The following is a 19,568-nucleotide window of genomic DNA, read 5'->3' on the forward strand; positions in this document are numbered from 1 at the left end:
CTTGCTTTGTGATCTTATGATTGTCTACGGTAGGTAGCTGGGGTAGGATTGAATGGAGCACTGAACGTTGGCACGTTGCTGTACTGTAAGGATCTCAAATTGGAGTTGTTTGGTGAGTCAGTGCAGGTGCTTGAACGGTTAAATGTTTCTCTTGCGCTAATAGTGGAGTACAGGTGGGGCATTCACCGAAGATGTAGGGACATGGCAAGAACAATTACCGTGTTGGACGACCTTCCTTCACGACAAATAAATATGCCGACGAATTTTGTATTGAAATGAATTCTACTTGCACACCTTTTGCAGCACCCCCCTGCCCTCAAGCACAGTCATCGAGGAACACCTATGAGTTGATACACCAAAGCGGGGTTTCCCTGCAACCAAACAACCTTCACTGCCCGTCTAAGGACAGTCTTGCCCGATATGTGGCATGATCGTTGGGCATTGAGGCACCAAGACAATGAGGAAATGCCTTTTAAAAGGCATTCAAAGCCGCCGCGCAAGCTTTTTATTTTTATTTTTATTTTATATCTATGGGATCGCACTAGCTGAAAAACCTAAGTTTCTGCCTCTGCAACGGCAGTAACAAAGATGGAGGAACACGAAGACAACCTGGAGGGATTTGTTGTCCCCCACAGATATGTGGATGCATTGCTACTCGAGCAGTTCGAAATAGCAAGGGCGAGTGGTCTCACCCCTGCTGCCGCCAACACTGATGAGGCCAACATGGGCTTGATTCTGGATCAAGCTCAGATCTCTGCGTGGGCAAAATTGAACACCGATCGATACAAGAAGGAGGGTGTTACCCAAGCCAGAGCTCAGAACCAATACAAGCCCCTGACAAACCCGTACGAAATTCGAGTTCTGGAGCTAGAGCCGGGGTCCCCCAAAGACGGCCTAAAATGCAAGCTGCACCATTGTACCATCGAGTTTGAACACAAGGGCAAGCCTTATTCGCAGTTCGCCCTGTCCACCGATGATCTAACCAAACCTATATGGTATACGGCCCTGAGCTACAGATGGGGTGATCCCCAGCCCGTCAGACACATTATCGTGGATGGATATGAAATGGAAATCACCGTGCCTCTTTTTGAGGCCTTGAATCATTTTCGGAAACCAGATCACTCGGTCGTGATGTGGATCGACCAGATTTGCATAAACCAGGTCGACAAGGACGAAAAGAGCCGCCAGATTCCACTCATGGGCCGAGTCTATCGACATGCTATTAACACTCTGGTGTGGCTGGGAACTTCAGACTCAGTCACTGGCCAGGTTTTCAGTCTGTTGAACCATGCTGCAACGGAGCTGATACTTGACTTCTCTCAACTTCAGATCCCCAATGGTCTGCAGCAGAGGGGCTTTCCTCCCGCGAATGATAAAATCTGGAACGACCTTTGGGACCTTCTAGATAGGCCATGGTTCTCCAGGCTTTGGATCATCCAAGAAGTAGTACTTTCCAGGAACGCTTGGGTGGTTTGTGGGGATCACTTGATGTCTTGGTCTATGCTCGAGACGGCCTGCGAAAACCTGCAAGCTGCAGGAATCTCGCAGTGGTTACAAGAGATGGTTTCCAAGGGAGGATCCACAGACCATTGCCAAAGGGTCGTGAAGCTAGGTACGTTTGGCCAAGAGCAGAGTTTGAATCTGTTGAACAGGGCACGCGAAAGCAACTGTTGGGACCAGCGCGACAAGATATATGGACTTCTCGGCATCATAAGGGCTTCATGGGTGCGAGTCGACTACAACAGGACTTACACGGTTGGGAGGCTATATCGCGACGTCGCTGCAGAAGCACTGCAGAGACACGAGCTTATGCTTGCGTCTGCTTTGCAATCTGTTGATCATGACTACAATGAGACTTTGACGCCGGTTAAAGACTGCGAGCATTTCGAAAGAGGTAGTTTACCCTCATGGGTCGCCGACTGGAGCCAACCTAGACAAACAGCATCTCTGTCAGATCGGACAGGAGTCTATGGAAACCCGACAGCCATTGGGAGCAACTATGCTCTCCAGAGACAAATATCCATCCATGAAGATAAGCTTCACGTCAAGGGAAGAATCTTTGATACTGTGATGGAAATGACCGAAGTGATGCGCAAGCCAGATATCAGTTACCATGACCCTCGAACCTCGAACAAAGAAGTTCTAGTTGGGTGCGTTGAGATAGCGTCAAAAAGCAAATCATATCCCGGGAGCACCTCTGTGGGTGTCTTCGAGGCGTTCTGGCGAACGCTCGTCGTAGACAAGGACGCAGACAACCGGCAGCGTGCACCATCTTCCTTTGAAGAGATATTCAGCCTCATTCTAGACGAGTCTACTGGTCAACACCCGTCACTGCCGGGACAGACGTATTCGAAAAGGCAGCTTCAACCGCCAGGCAAGGGCAGACTGGAGCTTTCCAACCTGTCAAACAGACGCCCCGGGGCCACGTTTCACGAGCTCAGGGCATCACTGCGGCGAGCTCTCAGGAATCGACGTTTCGTCGTCACGAGGAAGGGTTACTTTGGGCTGGTGCCACATTGGACGAAGCCCGGGGACGAGGTATGCATGCTCAACGGATGTGATGTGCCTTATATAATTCGTCGGGTAGGATATGAGGGCGGTGGCCAGGGAATGGCAGCTTCATATCGCTTTCACTTTTTGGGAGAATCTTATATTCATGGCATGATGAACGAGGAGGCCTTGGCCATGAAAGAGCTGGAGTCGGAGGAGCTGGTTTTCATCTGATACGGCAGAGAGAAGTTGGCAACGACTAGAATCAAATCAGGGCATGATGTATTGGTCCTATGTTTTTCGTGTGTTGACCTTGCTTTCCTTGATGTATTTCAGGTTTATTTTATCTCTTGGCGAGTGCAAAACCAGGATAAATTTGATGGGGAACAAAGACATGCGAATGGGTAAATTACGTGTGTAAACACATGATTACAGAGAGCGTAGCAGACAGAGATTTTAACAAATTCATAACATTTTGTATATAATTACAAGTAACCAATGGCTATTTGTAAAATACCGATTTTGGTTATTATATTGTTTTACCGATCGCAGCGATCGAAATGATTCCTATCAACAACTCTCGTAGTACGAATAGGAGGAGCAAGCGGCTTAGTGCCAATTCGCTTGGAATTATAGCGAGGGATCCGCTTGGAATTACAGCGAGGGATCCGCTTCGAATTATAGTGAGGGGACACCCCAGAAGACCACACCTCCCCCGCATAATTATATACCATCTCAGTTGGGGTTATGTGCGGGTCGGTCACGCCGCACGAACCAGGCAGTCCGTGCTGTGTATGGCATTCCGTTCAAAACTCGGACGATTACCTACTTAACCATATAGCCTGGTCGGTAGTATTGAGATACCCCATCGCTGAGCGATGGAGCCCTTGCCTTCTCCAAAAGAAATGCCGGAGCGACCTGCAGAGGACCGGTCTTCTCAAAAGGCCAGTCCTCCCCCGAGGCAGGTCCAGGAGGAGGCACCTAGTGACTTTGTAGACTTGGACCCTACCAATGGCCTCCTCGCCAAGCTCATCATGTACTCGGCACCTGTCATCGTCGCGGCTGCTGCCGCTGTCTTGCTGGGTCAGTCTGGCAGCAGCGTGCATGCTCAGAACCTACCGCCCAACAGCCAGTTCATCAACCAAAAGGAGTTCAATACCTTGCCATCTGTTCCACCGGTGACGGTTTTCAATGCCACCGGGGTGAGTAAACCTGGAGACAAATATCCCCTGGTTCAGCTATGATCTGATCGAATGGCCTTCCAACATCTTATTTCTGCTTCTCGTGTTTGCTGACTCTAATACACACCTCTTTCGTCTTATCAAAGATCTTCATACCGCCTGGTCAGACCTCAGAGTCTATGCTAGCCAAACCTTTCCACGTTTACGATAAGGAGTTTATCAACATATTGGGTACCAATCCCACGTTGACTCTTTTGGGAGAGACCCAGTCCGATCCTGTGTTCCACGAGGCTGTCGTCTGGTATGTCACCCATCCTATAGGCCTAGCTGGCCGGGGCATAGAGTCCAAGTTGTCCCTGTTGGGACCAAAAAGTATCAAACTAACTTTGAGCATCACAGGTACCCTCCGACGGATGAGGTATTCTTTGTCCAGAATGCAGGTGCCAAAGCTGCCGGCACGGGGCTCAACAAGTCGGCCATCATCCAAAAGATTTCCCTGTCTGAGGCGGATCGCGTGACCAGCTTGACCAATGCCGTGGGCAAAGTCACGATCTCCCAGGTTGATTCTAACCCGCAAGTCATCAACCCGAACGGGGCCACCAACTACCGTGGACAGTTTTTGTATTGCGGTGAGGGTCAAGGAGCCAATATCGCATCGGCTCTGTATCTGATGAACCCCAAGGCCCCGTATAACACTACTGGTGAGTTGTCATATCCATGAAGAAGGAAAAAAGAAAGTTGAGACTTATATATGGCCATCGGAGCTGATCAGCTGGGATTCCAGTCCTTGTCAACAACTTCTTTGGTCGCCAATTCAGCTCGCTCAATGACGCTGCGGTTCACCCAAACAACAAGGACTTGTACTTTACCGATGTGCTCTACGGCTACTACCAGGACTTCAGGCCCGCTCCTGGCCTGCGCAACCAAGTATACCGGTACAATGACGTGACAGGTGCTCTCACCGTTGTCGCGGACGACTTCGACAGTCCCAACGGTAAGACTATCTATCTCCTTGGCTTGCTATTGATTCCTGAACAGAAGAAAAGAGACTGAATAGCTGTGATCTAAAGGAGTGACATTTTCTCCCGATGGAAAGTTCGCCTACGTCACTGACAGTGGTATTAACCATGGATTCTTTGGCTACAACTTTGCAGCCCCCGCTTCCATGTAAGTTTGCCAGGATTCAAGTGCTTAAACTTACTTGTTGAAGGCAACAGGCTAAGAAGAAACTCTCAGCTACCGATTTGACGTGAAGGATGATGGCACGTGGGAGAACCGAAAGACGTTTGCCTATGTCAACAGTGGAGTTCCCGATGGTAAGCAAGCAAAAAAAAAAAAAAAAAAAAAAAAAAAAAAGAAATGCGTGCATAAGAGCGACAAATGCAAGCCAGACCGTATGCAACTAACCACTTTGTGCTGAGCAATCTACAGGTGTTCACTGCGACGCCCAGGGTAACGTCTACGCCGGATGCGGTGATGGCATCAACGTCTGGAACCCGTCCGGTAAGCTTATTGGCAAGATCTACATTGGTGGGGAGGCTGCAAACTTCGCCTTTGCTGGTAAGCGGATGGTCATAATGGGCGAGACGAAGCTTTGGTACGCCACTATTGGCGTCCAGGGCTTCACTGTGAAGAGCGAGATTTAAAAGAAGCTCGGGCGATTGATTACACGTTGGGAAACGGCAAAATTTGCTTGATCCTCATCGAGTTTCACATTGGAGAGGAGTGATGCACCTCTAGGGGCTCACCTCCAATGAATAATGCATATCAAAACTTGAAATTTCAGAGTTTGGGTGTTGTTAAAAACATGGCTCTGATCAGAGGAGGGGGGGTAAGGTACATTAGAGGGGAATGACAAGTTTGTCGCCGCGTGCTATAATGTGAGCCAAATACCAAACAAGCTCATCCCTGACCAAGGTCGTTTGGCCGACGATTCTTTTGGGCTGATCGAACGATTCGCACTTTGAGAAGGAACTACGGATAAACTACTCCACACCTAGACTTAGGTAGTCTAGTAAATTAATATTCACCCTAATGTTTGTCTGCATACCTGCCTTAACCTAGTCAATCTACTACGTATTACGCTGCCAGCCAACAAAAGCCCCAAATATCCGTCCAATCTACAAACGCCGCTCGCGTCTACTGATAACATTACTTATGCAGTACGTACCAATGCAGTCTTCCATCTTGGTTTTAGTAAAATAACTGTCCAACCAGAACCAGAATATTCATGCACATCTGACCAAGTCCGGAGCGAGCCCCGGTAAGTGGGAATTGACCGTTGAAAACTCATTCCCCACCTACTCCCATCTTCTCTCTCTCTCTCTATTTGCTGATTTACCCACCCATCATGGACCCCACACGTCACTGACTCGTTTCGCTTGCCATAAGTAGCAATATTAGCACAGGCAAAAAAGTCGATAGATCTCGACAAGCTGTGCTTTGCCAATGCCGACTGGCAGCTTGGCCCTGCATGCCCACAACTGCTCCTACTCCCCGCCAATTATCAACAAGCTCTTGATCTGGAATCACTACTGACTTCTGTATGATTTTTTTTTTTTCACCGCTAAGGAGTAACAGGGTGGTGCGCTCTTTTTCTGCTCTTTGTTTATCTTTTCTTTTTATGCCTTTTTATGCATCAGCCTCTAGTTTCCCACTGCATTGTACTAACTTTACTTGTCCGAGCTGAGGTTTGTAGAGCCAATCTGATTTTCCAAAAGGGAGGGAACAATAGGTTGTGTCACCCCCCACATTAGCTCTGTTCAAGAAGTCTGTACAACAGTTGGCAGTCTATATTATAGTACCTTAAGGTACTCTAGAACTTCGAAAGCACTGCGTTGTTGCGTGTGGATGAATTAGAAGGAGCTAACGAGGGGGTCCCTTGCCCTTTTATTTTTGGGTGATATATATGGGGTGGGCCATCGGAGTCGGACACTATGCCAGAAAAAAAAGGAGACGATAGATGATCCATATCCCCTGCCCCCCTCCCTTGAACCCTTTCTTTTCTTTTTAATGCGTATCAGCCCACGGGAAGCATCTCTTCTTTTGCTTCTTGACGAGACAACGTTTTTTTAACGTAGGGCGTGCCATAAACCTCCGATAGGTCAGAGCCGACGTCCCCCCCCCCCCCCCCCCCTTTTGAAAGCTTTGGCCAAAGAAATAAAACCACCCCCCTGAATCCCAGCTATATTTTTTTTATTGAAAAATGACTTCTAAAGAGACGACGCCTAGTCAGCCGCAGCCGCAAGGAAAGGCTGCTGCGGGGACCCCCGGCCCCGCATCAGACCCCACGACGGCGGCGGCGGCGCCGTCATCGTCGGACCCTGTGCCTGAGCAAACCAGCGCTAGCGGACAAGCCAGGGATGTCCCGGCTCCTCAGGAAGCAATCGCGCCTGCGACAGGACAGACCGACACGGCCGCCGGTGCGGGAACCAGCACTGCTGCAGCGGCGCCCCTCGTGGCCGCCGAGGACAATACGGATCCAGGAGATGTGCTTGAGGCTGATGTGAGCAGGCCTGGATTTTTTTTTTTTTCTGTCGAGAGAACCAGACCGATAGGCCGTTGAATGTTGCAGCGTCGGACCGAGGTTTTTACTGACTTGGTTGCTTACTTGCAGGATGTTGTGCGCGATGATGATTCGGCCCTTGACGTGGTGAGTGACTGAACTTGCACAGAAAGGAAAATTGTTTCAGCTTTGTGATTTGACATGTCTCAATCGAGCTCATACCGTACTGACTAAATTGAATGCAAGGCTTCCTTTGGCGGAGAGAGCGCTTCTCTCGCATCGAGTATCTTGAAATACCGTGTCGAAAACGGGCGAACGTACCATGCATACAAAGCAGGGTGTGAGTGTCCCATTGGATCCGTTTTTGATGATGGTTGCTGACATTTGCCCCTGATCAGCGTACGTCCTGCCAAATGACGATGCAAGTGCTGCAAATTTCTCATTTCGGCTATGAAACGCATCTGCTGACAAACAAACAATCTTTTTTTTTTCGAGCAGGCAGAAAATGAGCGTTTGGGTGAGTACTGTACCATTTCCCTGCTCCTGCTGTCTGTAACCGCAACAGAAAGAGTATGTAGCTGACGACCTCGGTGTTGACTGCAGACCTGCAGCATTTCCTTTGTTTCCTGACCCTGGATGATCAATTGTACATCAGCCCAGCCGGCAGGGATGGCAGACAGATTGGCAGGGTGCTAGATGCTGGTTGTGGTACTGGATGTTGGGCTTTGGACTTTGGTGAGTGAGAACGGGACTTCGGAGGAGCACAAGAGTCAACTTTCTTTTTTTCTTTTCGAAAGCTAACAGCAGAATTCAATTCCTGCAGCTGATGAGCATCCGGAGTCCGAGGTACGGTTCGAACATGACGGTCTCGCTGTTCCCACGACGTATCTCTAGCCCCTGGACTAACAAGAAGATAGGTTATTGGCGTTGATCTGAGCCCGATTCAACCCTCCTTGTAAGCTGTCTTGAAGTTGGCTCAGTGCTAGCTGATTGTTTGGTCCAATATTCGCTGTCCAGAAGGGAGCTAACACATTTCCTTGCCGGAAGCGTACCGCCGAATGTGACGTTTTACGTCGATGATATAGAGGCGGAGTGGACATTCAGCCAGCCTTTCGACTTCATCTACATGCGCATGCTCTCGGCATCCATCGCTGACTGGCCCAAGCTGATTGACCAGGTATACAACAAACTGTCACCCGGCGGCTGGGTTGAGTTCCTAGACCCCATCTACCCTGTGGACTGCGACGACGGAACGCTTCCCAAGGACGGGGCGCTGTACAAGTGGTCGCTCCTCCTCAACGAGGCGGCGACAAAGCTTGGGAGTTCGCTCGACTCGGGTCTCACGTACAAGCAGTTGCTCCTGGATAGGGGCTTCAGCAACGTGCACCAGGTCACGTACAAATGGCCCATCAGCGACTGGGCGGCGGACCCGAAGCATAAGAAGATTGGGCTCTACACCCACGAGAACATTATGCAGGGTCTTCAGGCGCTCAGCTTGGCTCTGTACACCAGGGCTCTCAACTGGACCGCCGAGGAGCTTGAGGTTTTCCTGGTCGACGTGAGAAGGGACTTGAAGAACCGGAATATCCATGCGTATTGGAGAATGTGAGTTGCGAAAGAACCTTTACTTAGGTTTGGTCCGGGGATTCTGATGAGTTACTGACAAATGGATTGCAGAGTTGTGACATATGGCCAGAGACCCTGAGTGACTTTGTTGAATTGAAGCAAGAAGTCATGTCGATGACGATGAGATGGCTCGAATCGTACATTGTAGCAAAGGGCACAAATGAGCTGCTGGATGGAGTCTAAACTATCTAGGTACTTGAGAACAGAGAATGTCAACCCAAGTGTAAGCCCACATTTTAAGTCGAGTGACCTCGGTCCGGACGATCGGCCCAGTGCATCAACGCCGAGTGCAGTCTGCAGATACGAGGTGTCACTTTACGGGGACCATAAGGCGGCTATGAGATTGTTGAAAGACCAGCGGATCCATATTTTCTCTTGCAGACAACGATTATATTGTTCCTTGGGATGAGCCTGCGGCCCCAACGGTGATCGCTTGCGGGCCGCCGACCCTCTTTCAGACCCCAAACGGCCCCTTGGCCTTTTCCAAGGCGGGATGACGCGAAGTGGCCAACACTTTTGTTTTCCTTGCAGATTTTCCTGTGGAGCTGTCTTAAGCAACAAGAATGGGTTCCTTCCCTTGTCTGCCAGTTCGCAAATAGGGAATTTCTGCCTGGAGAACTTTGGGTTATGCCCCGCCGATCCTCCATGCGCTGCTGTTAGTGATCGGTGTATCTATTCTGTCAAAAGTTGCAAATCCTCTCCGATTTTGGAGCTGAACTTGACTTTGATTGGTCTTCCCAACACAAACAAAAGAAACAATTTAAAATTAAAATCCATTATTTTCCCCATTCTGCAAAACACAATTCCCAAATGTGACCACTGTGATGAATCAATTGAACATCACGCGGGGTTCGATCCTAAGTGGGCTTTGGGCAACATTGCCCTGATCACTCACCCACCAACAGCAATCGCCCAACCAAAGTCCTCTGGGGATAGGAGTTCAGATGTAATCCTTGTCTGTGAGCCATTACTTGCTGTCGACCTGCATCCCGTGATCAACTATAATACTACTAAAGTAGAAGCTAGCTCAACTCCACAAAGTGTGCCTAGCCAGTTAAAAAGAGGTTCCTGGATTTTTTGTTTCCGTTGAAACAGGAGGAGAGTATGTCACCTGCGATTTCAATTCGTCAACCCAAGATCCAGGGGGTTAAAAGGCAAAGAAAAAGAAACAATGCGTCAGCACGGAATCTGACGTGCGATGTCTCTAGTCAACAGGGTGCCACTCTGTTCGGCACTTGCATCACCTCACAAAAAAAGGATATGTTCCGGAAATCTGAGTGGACATTACCAAGGTCGGATGGTTGCATGCTTGACCCTGTGGTTACACTTGGCTCTTCCTTGCCTGCTTGGACCTTTTCCTAGGTGGGTAATTTAGTCGGTTATGTCTTGCGATGTGTATGCATGCCCTTCTGTCGACGGATGGTACAAGCGAAAGCCGAGGAAGATTAATTTGTCCTGAAAAAAAGCAGTAGCATTTTGCAATACAAAAAGAACTCGAATGTGTTGATGCAGATATATGCTGGTTATTTTGCCGGATGAAGTCAGATTGCATATCTCCCGCTTTCTTGGAAGTGGCCTGATGCCTCAATGACCAAGGCCACTCCTTTTTGAGGGGCTCAAAATGGGAACCAGGGAACCGTCAACAACCGGCGGATTTCGAAAGTGATTAAGCACATTCTAGCTGTATTGCACATTGGGGAGAGAATCACAAAGCCAAGCAACAGAGATGAAAAAAAGAGAGGGGGCCGTGATGTAAGTGCTCAAGGTACATAGCCGCCGGTGCGATCCATGCGTGTGGTAGCCAATGAGCTGACGGTATCACGACCACTTACAGCCACTGCAGATCAAAAAGCCAAGATCAGCCCAGGTCACATCACACGGAACAACCTATCCACTGCAGTAAAAGCCATGCCTGCAAGGTCAACGATTTACGTGTATGTCGAATCAGTTGGGCTTTACACATCACCTTTGTGGTCAAGTTTGATTTTCACTTTCCTTTGATGATCAGGCTTGTGTTTGCGAGCGGTGAGTGGGCCACTTGGAGTTGGGGGTTCCTCATGGGGGGTTGACCGTCTTTCTTGTGGTTCAAGGTGAATAGTTGAGCAACTACGCTGCATATTATTCAGAGCCCCTTTTTTCCTATATAACCCTCGCTGTACTCCCAACCAGATTGTCAATAAACTTCATATCTTCCAACCTGGACTTGGTACTTCCTGAGCCATCACTCGACATAACATAAGCAGACAGTAAAAAAGTCACAGCTTTACTCCAGCCCACCACTGCAACAATGAAACTATTCACTATAATCGTGGCCACCGCTGCCGGCTTTTCAAGCACCGTGACCGCCGCCCCCGTCGAGAGCACCACCAGGTCTGCGGCAGCCTATGACGCCTGGTTTGAGGGCTGGCCTGGGAGATCATTCACGGGCTCCAAGAAGCGTTACGAAGTTCAATGGGACACTTGCCGTACGTTTTGATCTCCTGCATCACTGATGAAACTCAGTGCTTGAGCCCATGCTTCCTCCCCACCTCTGAGAATCACAGTCGCTACTCATCCTTCTACTGAGTTGATCACACACTAATAACACAAACAGACGACATTCGCGCCGACTTCCCACCTGGAACTAGTGAAGGCTTGTCTACCATGCAGATTGGTGACCAAGGAGTCACAGAATGCACAATATACAAGTAAGCTTTTTTTTTTTTTCTCAAAGAATCCTCATGGGCATACCAGGCCCAACGCAAAAATCTGCAGTCACTAATACCATATTTTCCCCTCGTCTCTCCAGCAATCCAAACTGCACCGTACGACCTGGTGAGGACAGAGACTGGGGTGACCGTCTGCAATGCAGCGGTGTTTACAGCGACCTAGACGATCCAGAGATCGGCTGGGCCAACAAGGCCCAGTCCTTCAAGTGCTACCGTGTCCGGTGAAGAAGAGAAGAAGCGGACCAGGATGCTTAGAAGAGACGAACACGCTTGCAAGGCTGAACGATAAAGACGCTCTCTTTTCCCCCCTTCTCTTTCACCTCATTTATGCTGCACTACTGCTGCGCACAGAACTCTTTATCATTTTTTTCACGTTCTGCTTATTACGATATACCCAGCCCCCCGCCATCGGGGTTCCATTGTGAGCCCTGGAGCATCCACCTCCAACACGCCCTGACCAGCTCCATGAGAATCAATCTCTGCGTTTCACGTTACATGTATATAGTCTGTTAGTAACGAGGCTAGAAGACAGCTAGTATTCAATCTAAAAGACCAAGAAATGCCCCAAAGAGCTTTATGTTGAAGATATAAGATGAACATAATAGCAACTTGACAATAGTCTACTCTGACAGAAAACAACACAGCAAAAGTACTCTCTATATGCAAGTAAAGCTATGCTCATGGATGCTTAAACTAGCAAATCATGATTTTTCCCACACTTGGCCCAGAAAAGAAAAAGAGAAAAAGAAAAAGAAAAAAAAAACAAATCAAGCCGACAAGACACGTCACCTTCCCTGCAACCTATCAACCACCTGCCCCAACCACCACAAATGTATCCGCGCATCGTCCGTCAGCTCCGGGTGGAAGCTCGTGGCGAACACGTTACCCTGCCTGACGGCAATGATGTCCTTCTCGTCGCGGTCCTGGCCCCGCACCACGGTCCCCAGCACCTCGACGCGATCACCATCCCCGGCGGCGTCGTCTGACAGGATCGTCTCGACGACGGGTGCCCTGATGAAGACGCCAGGGAAAGGACGCGTCGTCATCGTCGCCGCGGATTCATCGTCACCTTCGCTTCCTGGCGCAGCCTTTTCGCCAAGGAATGGCAGGTCCAGGTCCGCCTGGAAGCTGTGCACCTGCCGGCCAAAGTGGTTGCGGTGCGCGCGGACGTGCAGGCCGCCGACCAGCTCCTGGCCGCCCTTTTTGGCACCCGTGGCTTCGTCTGCGAGTAGGATCAGGCCTGCGCAGGTTCCCCAGGTTGGTTTGCGGTCGACCCTTTTTTTTTTTCTGTGTCAGCTTCCGTGTGGAAATGATAAAGGGGAAGACAGAAGGGGACAGAAAATAAGGGGACCAAAGAAAGAAAGAAAAATGAAAAGAATGGGACAAATCATACTTGACAAAATTCCTCAGGGGCTCCATCAGGTTGGTCTGCCTGGCCACAAACGCTAGCGTGGTGCTTTCACCACCCGGGATGACGAGGCCGTCGCACCGGGCCAGCTGATCCGGCGTCCGGACCTCGAGAAACTCAAATTCGGGGACTTGCTTGGCGGCGACATTCCGGCTTGAAAACAAGGTCGATGCCCTTTGCAGCAGCTTCAGGTGTTCTTCAAACGCGCCCTGTAGTGCCAGGACGCCGACTGTTACTTTCACTTGCGTCATGGGTATTATTTTGCACGAAAAAAAAAACCCCCGGCACCAGTGGGTAAAATTCAGGGGGGTGGTTCGTGGCCGATGCAGATAAAGAAAATTTGTTTAAAAATTAAAAAAAAAAAAAATTCAATTGCCTTTCTTTGCTAGTAAACTCGGAGCGCGACCGGACAGCCCGGATGATGCACGGCAGGAGATGTTATCAAAAAAGAGACAAGAGCCGAGAGGCGAAAATGCGCTACGCCCTTCCGGTAAAAAGGATGGTTTCTTAGAGTGTCTTGGCCGAGGTGTTGTTCGACCATGCAAGCGCCCTTTGGATGACAAGAGATAGATGCGCTACGAAAATGCTGCATAAGAGGGTGTAAGGGTGGCCAAAAAATCCGACCTTGGCGGCTTGTACCGGCAAAAGGAATAAAATGAGTCAAGTGCAAGTGCGGCCACTAAAAACCATCAAAGTCGATCTGCGATAGCAATCAAGGCCGAGGCAGGATACATCTCCGCAGCAATGGGTTGCAGAAGAAGAAAATAAAAACGCCAAGCAGCCACCTGCAGCCACATGGAATAGAGCAAGTACAAGATGCTGCACTCCAATCATCAAGCATATCACCCCGCCATTGAGAGGCGGCTGAGCGATTTTGATCGTGCACAACCAGACCCGTGCCATGTAGACACCAAAAGTCGGGTAATGAATGTTACGAGTCGTGATTAGAAATCCTGCTTCGGTATCCTCCTTGTAGGTGCGAGACCGGCGCTGGGCCTTAGACAAAGAATGTTCCTCACCGTACGGTGTGTAACTGTATATGACGGGCACATATCCCGTATTCCGACGGCCGTATTCCGTAAGGGTATTTTTTCCCTAAGAAAATTCGTCAACCGTCATGCGTAAGAATGCCGAGCCGCCGTTTCTGGTTGGTGGGCTAGCACCCGGAAAAAGAAAATTTGATTCTAGACCCTTCCTCGATCGAGAAAATATTTCTCTCTGCATAGGAATCGATATGACTCCTCCGTTTCATTGATTGACATGAAAGCAGACGCCGACTGGCGGGAATCGGGGGCCCTGATTTCCCAAGCCAAGTGGCCTAACACACCAATCCCTGATGCGTCCGATCATGGGCACCCATTTCCGCCACTTCGTCCCGCGTTGGATTTTAGACTTTTTTTTTTCTTCCCTAGCAAAATTTCCCCTCAGTACAAGGTAAGCTGGTAAGCTACCAAAGCGGCTGGGAACAATTCCATGACCCCACAGCGTATAACTCGGGCAGGATGCCTCGACTTACTTTATTGTGATACGCTCAGGTAGGTGCATTTTCTGCCGTATACTTAGAGCGGGGCCCCGGCAGCCACGATCGATGCAGGGTTCATTGATCCTGGCGGGATGATATTTTTTTCTGCCTCTGACTCTTTAGTTTCCCAAGAAGTCTTTGCCGCAATTATAATCGACTGCGAGCGTCTCATTTTTCTGCTTTTTTATTTTCTTTCCATTCTCACTTTGCTCTGTAGCAAACAGACATTCCTGTCAGAGTTGTAGACCAACCAAAAGATACTGAAATATTTGTCAGTTCACATACCTCATTCGCATATCAAACATGGCCTCAACAACTTCCACGAACGGCAACGGCCACCCCGCACCCGCCACCAATGGCAGCAATGGCACTTCCAACATCCCCAGCTTCGCCGTCAAGGCCGGTCTAGCACAGATGCTCAAGGGCGGTGTCATCATGGATGTGACCAACGCCGAGCAAGCCCGCATCGCCGAGGAGGCTGGAGCCTGCGCTGTCATGGCCCTCGAGCGTGTGCCTGCCGATATCCGCCGCGATGGCGGCGTCGCCCGCATGTCCGACCCGGCCATGATCCGCGAGATCAAGGCCGCCGTTACCATCCCCGTCATGGCCAAGGCGCGTATCGGTCACTTTGTCGAAGCCCAGATACTAGAGTCGCTCGAGGTCGACTACGTTGACGAGAGCGAGGTCCTGACACCCGCAGATGAGAAATACCATATTGAGAAGTCCGACTTCGCTGTCCCCTTTGTGTGCGGCTGCCGAAACCTCGGCGAGGCGCTAAGGAGGATCGCCGAGGGCGCGGCCATGATCCGCACCAAGGGAGAGGCTGGCACGGGAGACGTCGTCCAGGCCGTGACCCACATGCGCACTCTCAAGGCCGATATTGCAAGGGCAAAGGCTGCGCTAAACGAGGGTGGCATGCCCGCGCTGCGGGCCATTGCGCGAGAGCTTGAGTGCGACCCTGCGCTGTTGAAGCAAACTGTTGACCTGGGACGCCTCCCGGTAGTGAACTTTGCGGCCGGTGGAATCGCCACGCCGGCCGACGCAGCGCTGATGATGCAGCTCGGCTGTGATGGTGTTTTCGTCGGTAGCGGAATCTTCAAGTCGGGTGACCCTGCCAAGCGCGCAAAGGCCATAGTGCAGGCCACCACACACTTCCGTGACGCTAAGATGCTTGCCGAGTATAGCACCGGGCTGGGAGAGGCCATGGTCGGGATAAACTGCGATAGCATGCAGCAGTCGGAGAAGCTGGCGGTTCGAGGATGGTAATGGATCAGCCCAGGTCTGAGCCAGGGGGGTATCGATTTATGGAGCTAGCTGAGTCTAAAAGTAAACCAATAGTCTTCACAATACGAACCTTACGAAACTAGTTGTACGTAAGCAGCTCTACCAATGCTGTCAAGCCTCATTTTGTGTTCGCGTCGCACAGCATTGTCCGTCCTCAGTCGCACCCAATGACATCGTCCACTTCATCTTGGACAAGATCGCTATTCGCCGGAGGAAAATGAGAGAAAAGTAGTACAATCATTGCGAGAACGGCGACGGCCTGAAAAATAAAAAACTGTCAGAGTTCAGATCAGGCAATAGATACGATCATATCTTTGAGTGCACGTACCGCATTGAGGAAAAAGGTGAGATGTGCCTGACCAATCTCTGATAGAGTGGAGAACACAAAGCCGAAAACACTGAGAGTTGAAAGGGTCGCGATGTTCTCGACAAGTGTGATGGCTCCGAGAGCATCTGTACGTTGAGAAGGCGGGCACATTTCCGTGATGACACCTTTGGCAGCGGGCGCGGTTCCGGACGCAAATGGTAGCAGAAAAGCCGCTATTGGCCAAGTTGTTACTGTCAGCAAGACGATCTGTAAGATGATGTACTGGATTCTCTTACCAATGTACATGTGCCAACCCTCCGTCGCATACGCTGAAACCGATGTGACAGCGGCGTCGACAAGCAAGCTCCAGCGAAGGAAATAGAGGTCAAACCCGCGTCCAGCCGTTTCTTGGACAGGCGCAGGAGCCATGGGTTCTGGCGACTGATCATGTCCTTGAACCCCTGTTGGTGCATTAAACAGTCTCGGCTCTGTCGGCATCTCAAGAGGCGGGTCCTCGACCTCTGATGGCTGAGTAGGTGAGGCCTGGATGAACCATTTCCTACCCCATTCGATGATTTTGGGGAACATGAAGGTTAGGAAGCCAGCTCTCATGAGTGCATTTCCAGATACTAATCGACCGTTGTCGGCTTGAGTGAAGCCGAATGCATTAGAGGCGTATAGTTGCACAAGCATTGTGACATAACCAGTAGCCAGCTGTATGCAGTTTAAATGTCAATACATAGTTCCACTGGGTCATCGAAAAAGTACCATCTAATTGAAGACGAGGCTTACCACACCCATAAAAACGCCACAGCACAAGAAAAACATGCCGTAGTGTTTCTTGACCTGGCCGTTTGCAAGGCGTAATTTTTGTGGTTTCAATACTTTGAGCGGCGCGAAGAAGCCTTTTATACCCTTTGGGGAATTTTTGCCCGCTACATCGGCGCTTGGTGGTAGATACGGAATAGCAAGGCGAACATAAATCGTGGCTATGAGGAAGCACACAAATGCCGTCTCGAAAGGCCGCCTGATGCCAAATGAATCGCCAAGCATTCCACCGGCTAAAACAGGCCCAAAATATGATTTGTGTCAGACAAATATTCATAAGAGTGCCAATCCGAGCCGAAAAGCCTACCTAGAAAGCCGATTGCTTGGCCAAGCATAATACAGCCTTGCAATTTACCAAAGACGGCTGTGCGTTGCTTGGAATCGACCAACTCGCTAGCAATGGAATTCACAAGAAGTCTGGTTCGCCATGGTCAGCTACCACAGAAGAAAAATGACACATTTGAGCATGCTTTCGAGATGTCGAGATTTTAGATACTTACATATAACCTGCCGGGCCCCCAAAGGTGGTGATGATTTGCGTGGCTTGGAAAGTAATAATGCCCTTCTGCCCACCGAGGAGTACACCCACGATCTGGGCAGCCACCCGAATGCCAGGAATGAAGACCTGGATCATAAGAGCGGCTCTTGGCCCCATAGTCTTGGCCTGCCATGCCGAGATGAAAAGGTTGCAGGTTCCGCATAGGGTCGTGCTCACCGCTAGGATGGCCAGCTGGGCAGCGGTGCGCGATGCGATCTCATTGCGGTCGCACCGGTCTCTTCCGTTGCTACCCTGGAGTGGAGAATGGTGCTCATCGTCATAGTACACATCGCAGACCATCTGACGGAAGATGTACACTATCCTGTGTCGTCCAGAACCGCCATTTTGTGCGTTTGTTCGTTAGCTGCCGAGCTGACTTGGGTTAAGTGGAAGAAAGGTGGGCTGAGGCTGTGTATCCTTCAATGTGAAAAGGAGCTAAGAAAAGAATAAAAAAAGAGGAGTAAGAGAGGAAAATAGTCTAATCTTTATTTATTCAAATAGACTGGAGGACGCACGGGACTTGAGTATACGAGAAAGAAAGAGTGATGAGGAAACCAGCCACGAGGACACGGTTGGTGGGACTCCATATTGACCAACTCTGCTTCGTTGGGGTTCCTCGATAAGAGTCAGGATTGAGGAGAGGAGTGGACTCGTCCACCGCCGGGGAGTGAGCTTGGGGCGACATTGATATAAGCCTCGTAGCCAAGCTTCTTTCTGGGCTTCTCACACTGGTTGGGAAAAGTTTAAGGCAACGAGAGACGGTGGAGGTTGAAAAATATTGTGCAACGTGAGGAATCGTCGGTTCCGCTAGGCATTCAAACTGCCTGCCGGAAAGTAAAGAGCCCCACTGGAATTGCCTGCCGGTTAGGATTTTATCCACTGGAGACCCTCTGAAGTGGCAAGTGTAACCCGACAACACTGAGAGAAAGTTGAGGAATGGACTGGTTTTTATTGTGCTTCCTTCTTGATCGCCCGCCGCTTCCGATCGATGTTCGGACTCTCTCCGAGGTCGCTCACAAAAAAAAAAAAAAAAAAAAAAGTTCAAGTCATGGTCTCCCCGCCGTGATACCAACTCGTATCACCATCCACGGATATGTTGGGTCACACCGAGGAGACTCTTGAATGTCTATTCCTCTTTTCGATAATAAGAGTGGATCATCTTGACATTAATCGTAATTACAAGCTGATAAAGACTCCTCAATAAATTCAAAAATACCCATCCCCACATGCCACATACCATCAACCCTCACACAGAGCGACATTGCCCATCATAGAGAACCTTGTGCTCCGGAGCCCTGTCCCCTTTGAATGGGATTTGCACCAACACCGTCGGTTCATCACTCGGAAACTCGGTGAAATGCCCTCTGATTTTGCTCACAGCCTTGATATCCGCTGCAATGACCATAGAAGACACCACCGTGCCAGGCACCATGTAAGCCGTTTGCGTCGCCTCCGGTGCGCCGCCCGCCATCGAGCCTGCCACCGGACGCGGGCTGGATGACGACGCGTTGGGAACTGGGGCTGGCGATGTGATGCGTATCAGGCCGTTGAGGACCATTGTAAGTCTAGCACATAAGAACACATTTTGTTAAATCGGCAGAACGGGGCAAGCTGCCTAAACGATAGATAGTCCAGTGCAGCAGAAACCTACTGAACTCTAGGAGCCCAAGCCTCGCCAACAGTTGTACGCGGCTGGATGATGGACCATGATGCCTTTTCCATGTCGCCCAAGTCGTAGTTCATGGCTGAGCGGGCTTCTTCGGGAATCGCAGCGAGTTGCCAGCATTGTATCACTGAGATGCCATCGCGCGATGAGAGAGCGGTGACGTTCAGAGGGACTCCTTCACCCTGCGCGGCTGCCTGCAACAGCAATAAAACATACAAAACTGTGGTTATCATTTTTTTAAATGGCGTGTTCTTACTTTCGTAGTCTAAACAAATCCGAGTCGAAGTCGTTCTTCTTTCCCAATTTTAAAAGACAAGACGAACATGTCGATTACCCTGTAAGAGGTTGAGCCTTTGGCTTTTTGTTGGCGATTGTTTGCCGAGGGGCACGAGGTAACCAAGCCCCAGATTGCCCAATAAGCACTGTACCTTCAAGCCTCTCACGCCAAGCAGCTCAATGAAATCCTTCAACCTGGTGCTCAACTAAAGTAGCACAGGCTAGGCTC

At 50.0% G+C, this 19,568-nt stretch overlaps 7 protein-coding genes across 7 annotated transcripts; 5 read left to right on the top strand and 2 right to left on the bottom strand.

Annotated features, from left to right (window-relative positions):
- Window positions 1–588: 588 nt before the first annotated feature.
- On the top strand, window positions 589–2,724 carry PgNI_01900 (uncharacterized protein; the record flags this gene model as incomplete). Its single annotated transcript, XM_031121971.1, has 1 exon — window positions 589–2,724. The coding sequence occupies one exon, from the start codon at window positions 589–591 to the stop codon at window positions 2,722–2,724; it is 2,136 nt and encodes a 711-aa protein (XP_030986413.1).
- A 645-nt stretch (window positions 2,725–3,369) lies between these two features.
- On the top strand, window positions 3,370–5,714 carry PgNI_01901 (uncharacterized protein). The gene is made up of 7 exons (XM_031121972.1): window positions 3,370–3,692; window positions 3,818–3,972; window positions 4,071–4,372; window positions 4,456–4,665; window positions 4,742–4,838; window positions 4,908–4,987; window positions 5,103–5,714. The coding sequence occupies exons 1-7, from the start codon at window positions 3,396–3,398 to the stop codon at window positions 5,315–5,317; spliced, it is 1,356 nt and encodes a 451-aa protein (XP_030986412.1). The 5' UTR covers window positions 3,370–3,395; the 3' UTR covers window positions 5,318–5,714.
- Window positions 5,715–6,833: 1,119 nt separating this feature from the next.
- PgNI_01902 (uncharacterized protein) lies at window positions 6,834–9,829 on the top strand. The gene is made up of 10 exons (XM_031121973.1): window positions 6,834–7,176; window positions 7,288–7,323; window positions 7,423–7,516; window positions 7,575–7,601; window positions 7,780–7,911; window positions 8,000–8,022; window positions 8,094–8,131; window positions 8,224–8,781; window positions 8,854–9,420; window positions 9,698–9,829. The coding sequence occupies exons 1-9, from the start codon at window positions 6,877–6,879 to the stop codon at window positions 8,879–8,881; spliced, it is 1,236 nt and encodes a 411-aa protein (XP_030986415.1). The 5' UTR covers window positions 6,834–6,876; the 3' UTR covers window positions 8,882–9,420; window positions 9,698–9,829.
- A 1,260-nt stretch (window positions 9,830–11,089) lies between these two features.
- PgNI_01903 (uncharacterized protein) lies at window positions 11,090–11,735 on the top strand (the record flags this gene model as incomplete). Its single annotated transcript, XM_031121974.1, has 3 exons — window positions 11,090–11,267; window positions 11,396–11,489; window positions 11,591–11,735. 3 exons carry the CDS (start codon window positions 11,090–11,092, stop codon window positions 11,733–11,735), a joined length of 417 nt encoding a protein of 138 aa, XP_030986414.1.
- A 560-nt stretch (window positions 11,736–12,295) lies between these two features.
- PgNI_01904 (uncharacterized protein) lies at window positions 12,296–13,169 on the bottom strand (the record flags this gene model as incomplete). The annotated part of the gene is made up of 2 exons (XM_031121975.1): window positions 12,296–12,785; window positions 12,904–13,169. 2 exons carry the CDS (start codon window positions 13,167–13,169, stop codon window positions 12,296–12,298), a joined length of 756 nt encoding a protein of 251 aa, XP_030986417.1.
- A 53-nt stretch (window positions 13,170–13,222) lies between these two features.
- PgNI_01905 (uncharacterized protein) lies at window positions 13,223–19,296 on the bottom strand (the record flags this gene model as incomplete). The annotated part of the gene is made up of 9 exons (XM_031121976.1): window positions 13,223–14,450; window positions 14,714–15,983; window positions 16,053–16,264; window positions 16,328–16,745; window positions 16,824–17,092; window positions 17,215–17,276; window positions 17,360–17,719; window positions 18,648–18,962; window positions 19,049–19,296. 8 exons carry the CDS (start codon window positions 19,294–19,296, stop codon window positions 15,879–15,881), a joined length of 1,989 nt encoding a protein of 662 aa, XP_030986416.1. The 3' UTR covers window positions 13,223–14,450; window positions 14,714–15,878.
- Window positions 14,744–15,706, top strand: PgNI_01906 (uncharacterized protein; the record flags this gene model as incomplete). Its single annotated transcript, XM_031121977.1, has 1 exon — window positions 14,744–15,706. One exon carries the CDS (start codon window positions 14,744–14,746, stop codon window positions 15,704–15,706), a length of 963 nt encoding a protein of 320 aa, XP_030986419.1.
- Window positions 19,297–19,568: the final 272 nt, after the last annotated feature.

The sequence above is a fragment of the Pyricularia grisea genome, assembly GCF_004355905.1.
Source record: "Pyricularia grisea strain NI907 chromosome Unknown Pyricularia_grisea_NI907_Scaffold_1, whole genome shotgun sequence".
NCBI classification, from domain to species: domain Eukaryota; kingdom Fungi; phylum Ascomycota; class Sordariomycetes; order Magnaporthales; family Pyriculariaceae; genus Pyricularia; species Pyricularia grisea.

What these genes read in the sequence shown, in the direction of transcription:
- PgNI_01901 (XM_031121972.1), top strand. Translation starts at nt 3,396, where the DNA reads ATGCCGGAGCGACCTGCAGAGGACCGGTCTTCTCAAAAGGCCAGTCCT. An exon ending in TTCCACGAGGCTGTCGTCTG is followed by an intron (nt 3,973 to 4,070) that starts GTATGTCACCCA and finishes TGAGCATCACAG; the next exon opens with GTACCCTCCGACGGATGAGG. An exon ending in GGCCCCGTATAACACTACTG is followed by an intron (nt 4,373 to 4,455) that starts GTGAGTTGTCAT and finishes CTGGGATTCCAG; the next exon opens with TCCTTGTCAACAACTTCTTT.
- PgNI_01902 (XM_031121973.1), top strand. Translation starts at nt 6,877, where the DNA reads ATGACTTCTAAAGAGACGACGCCTAGTCAGCCGCAGCCGCAAGGAAAG. An exon ending in ATGATTCGGCCCTTGACGTG is followed by an intron (nt 7,324 to 7,422) that starts GTGAGTGACTGA and finishes ATTGAATGCAAG; the next exon opens with GCTTCCTTTGGCGGAGAGAG. An exon ending in CCATGCATACAAAGCAGGGT is followed by an intron (nt 7,517 to 7,574) that starts GTGAGTGTCCCA and finishes GCCCCTGATCAG; the next exon opens with CGTACGTCCTGCCAAATGAC.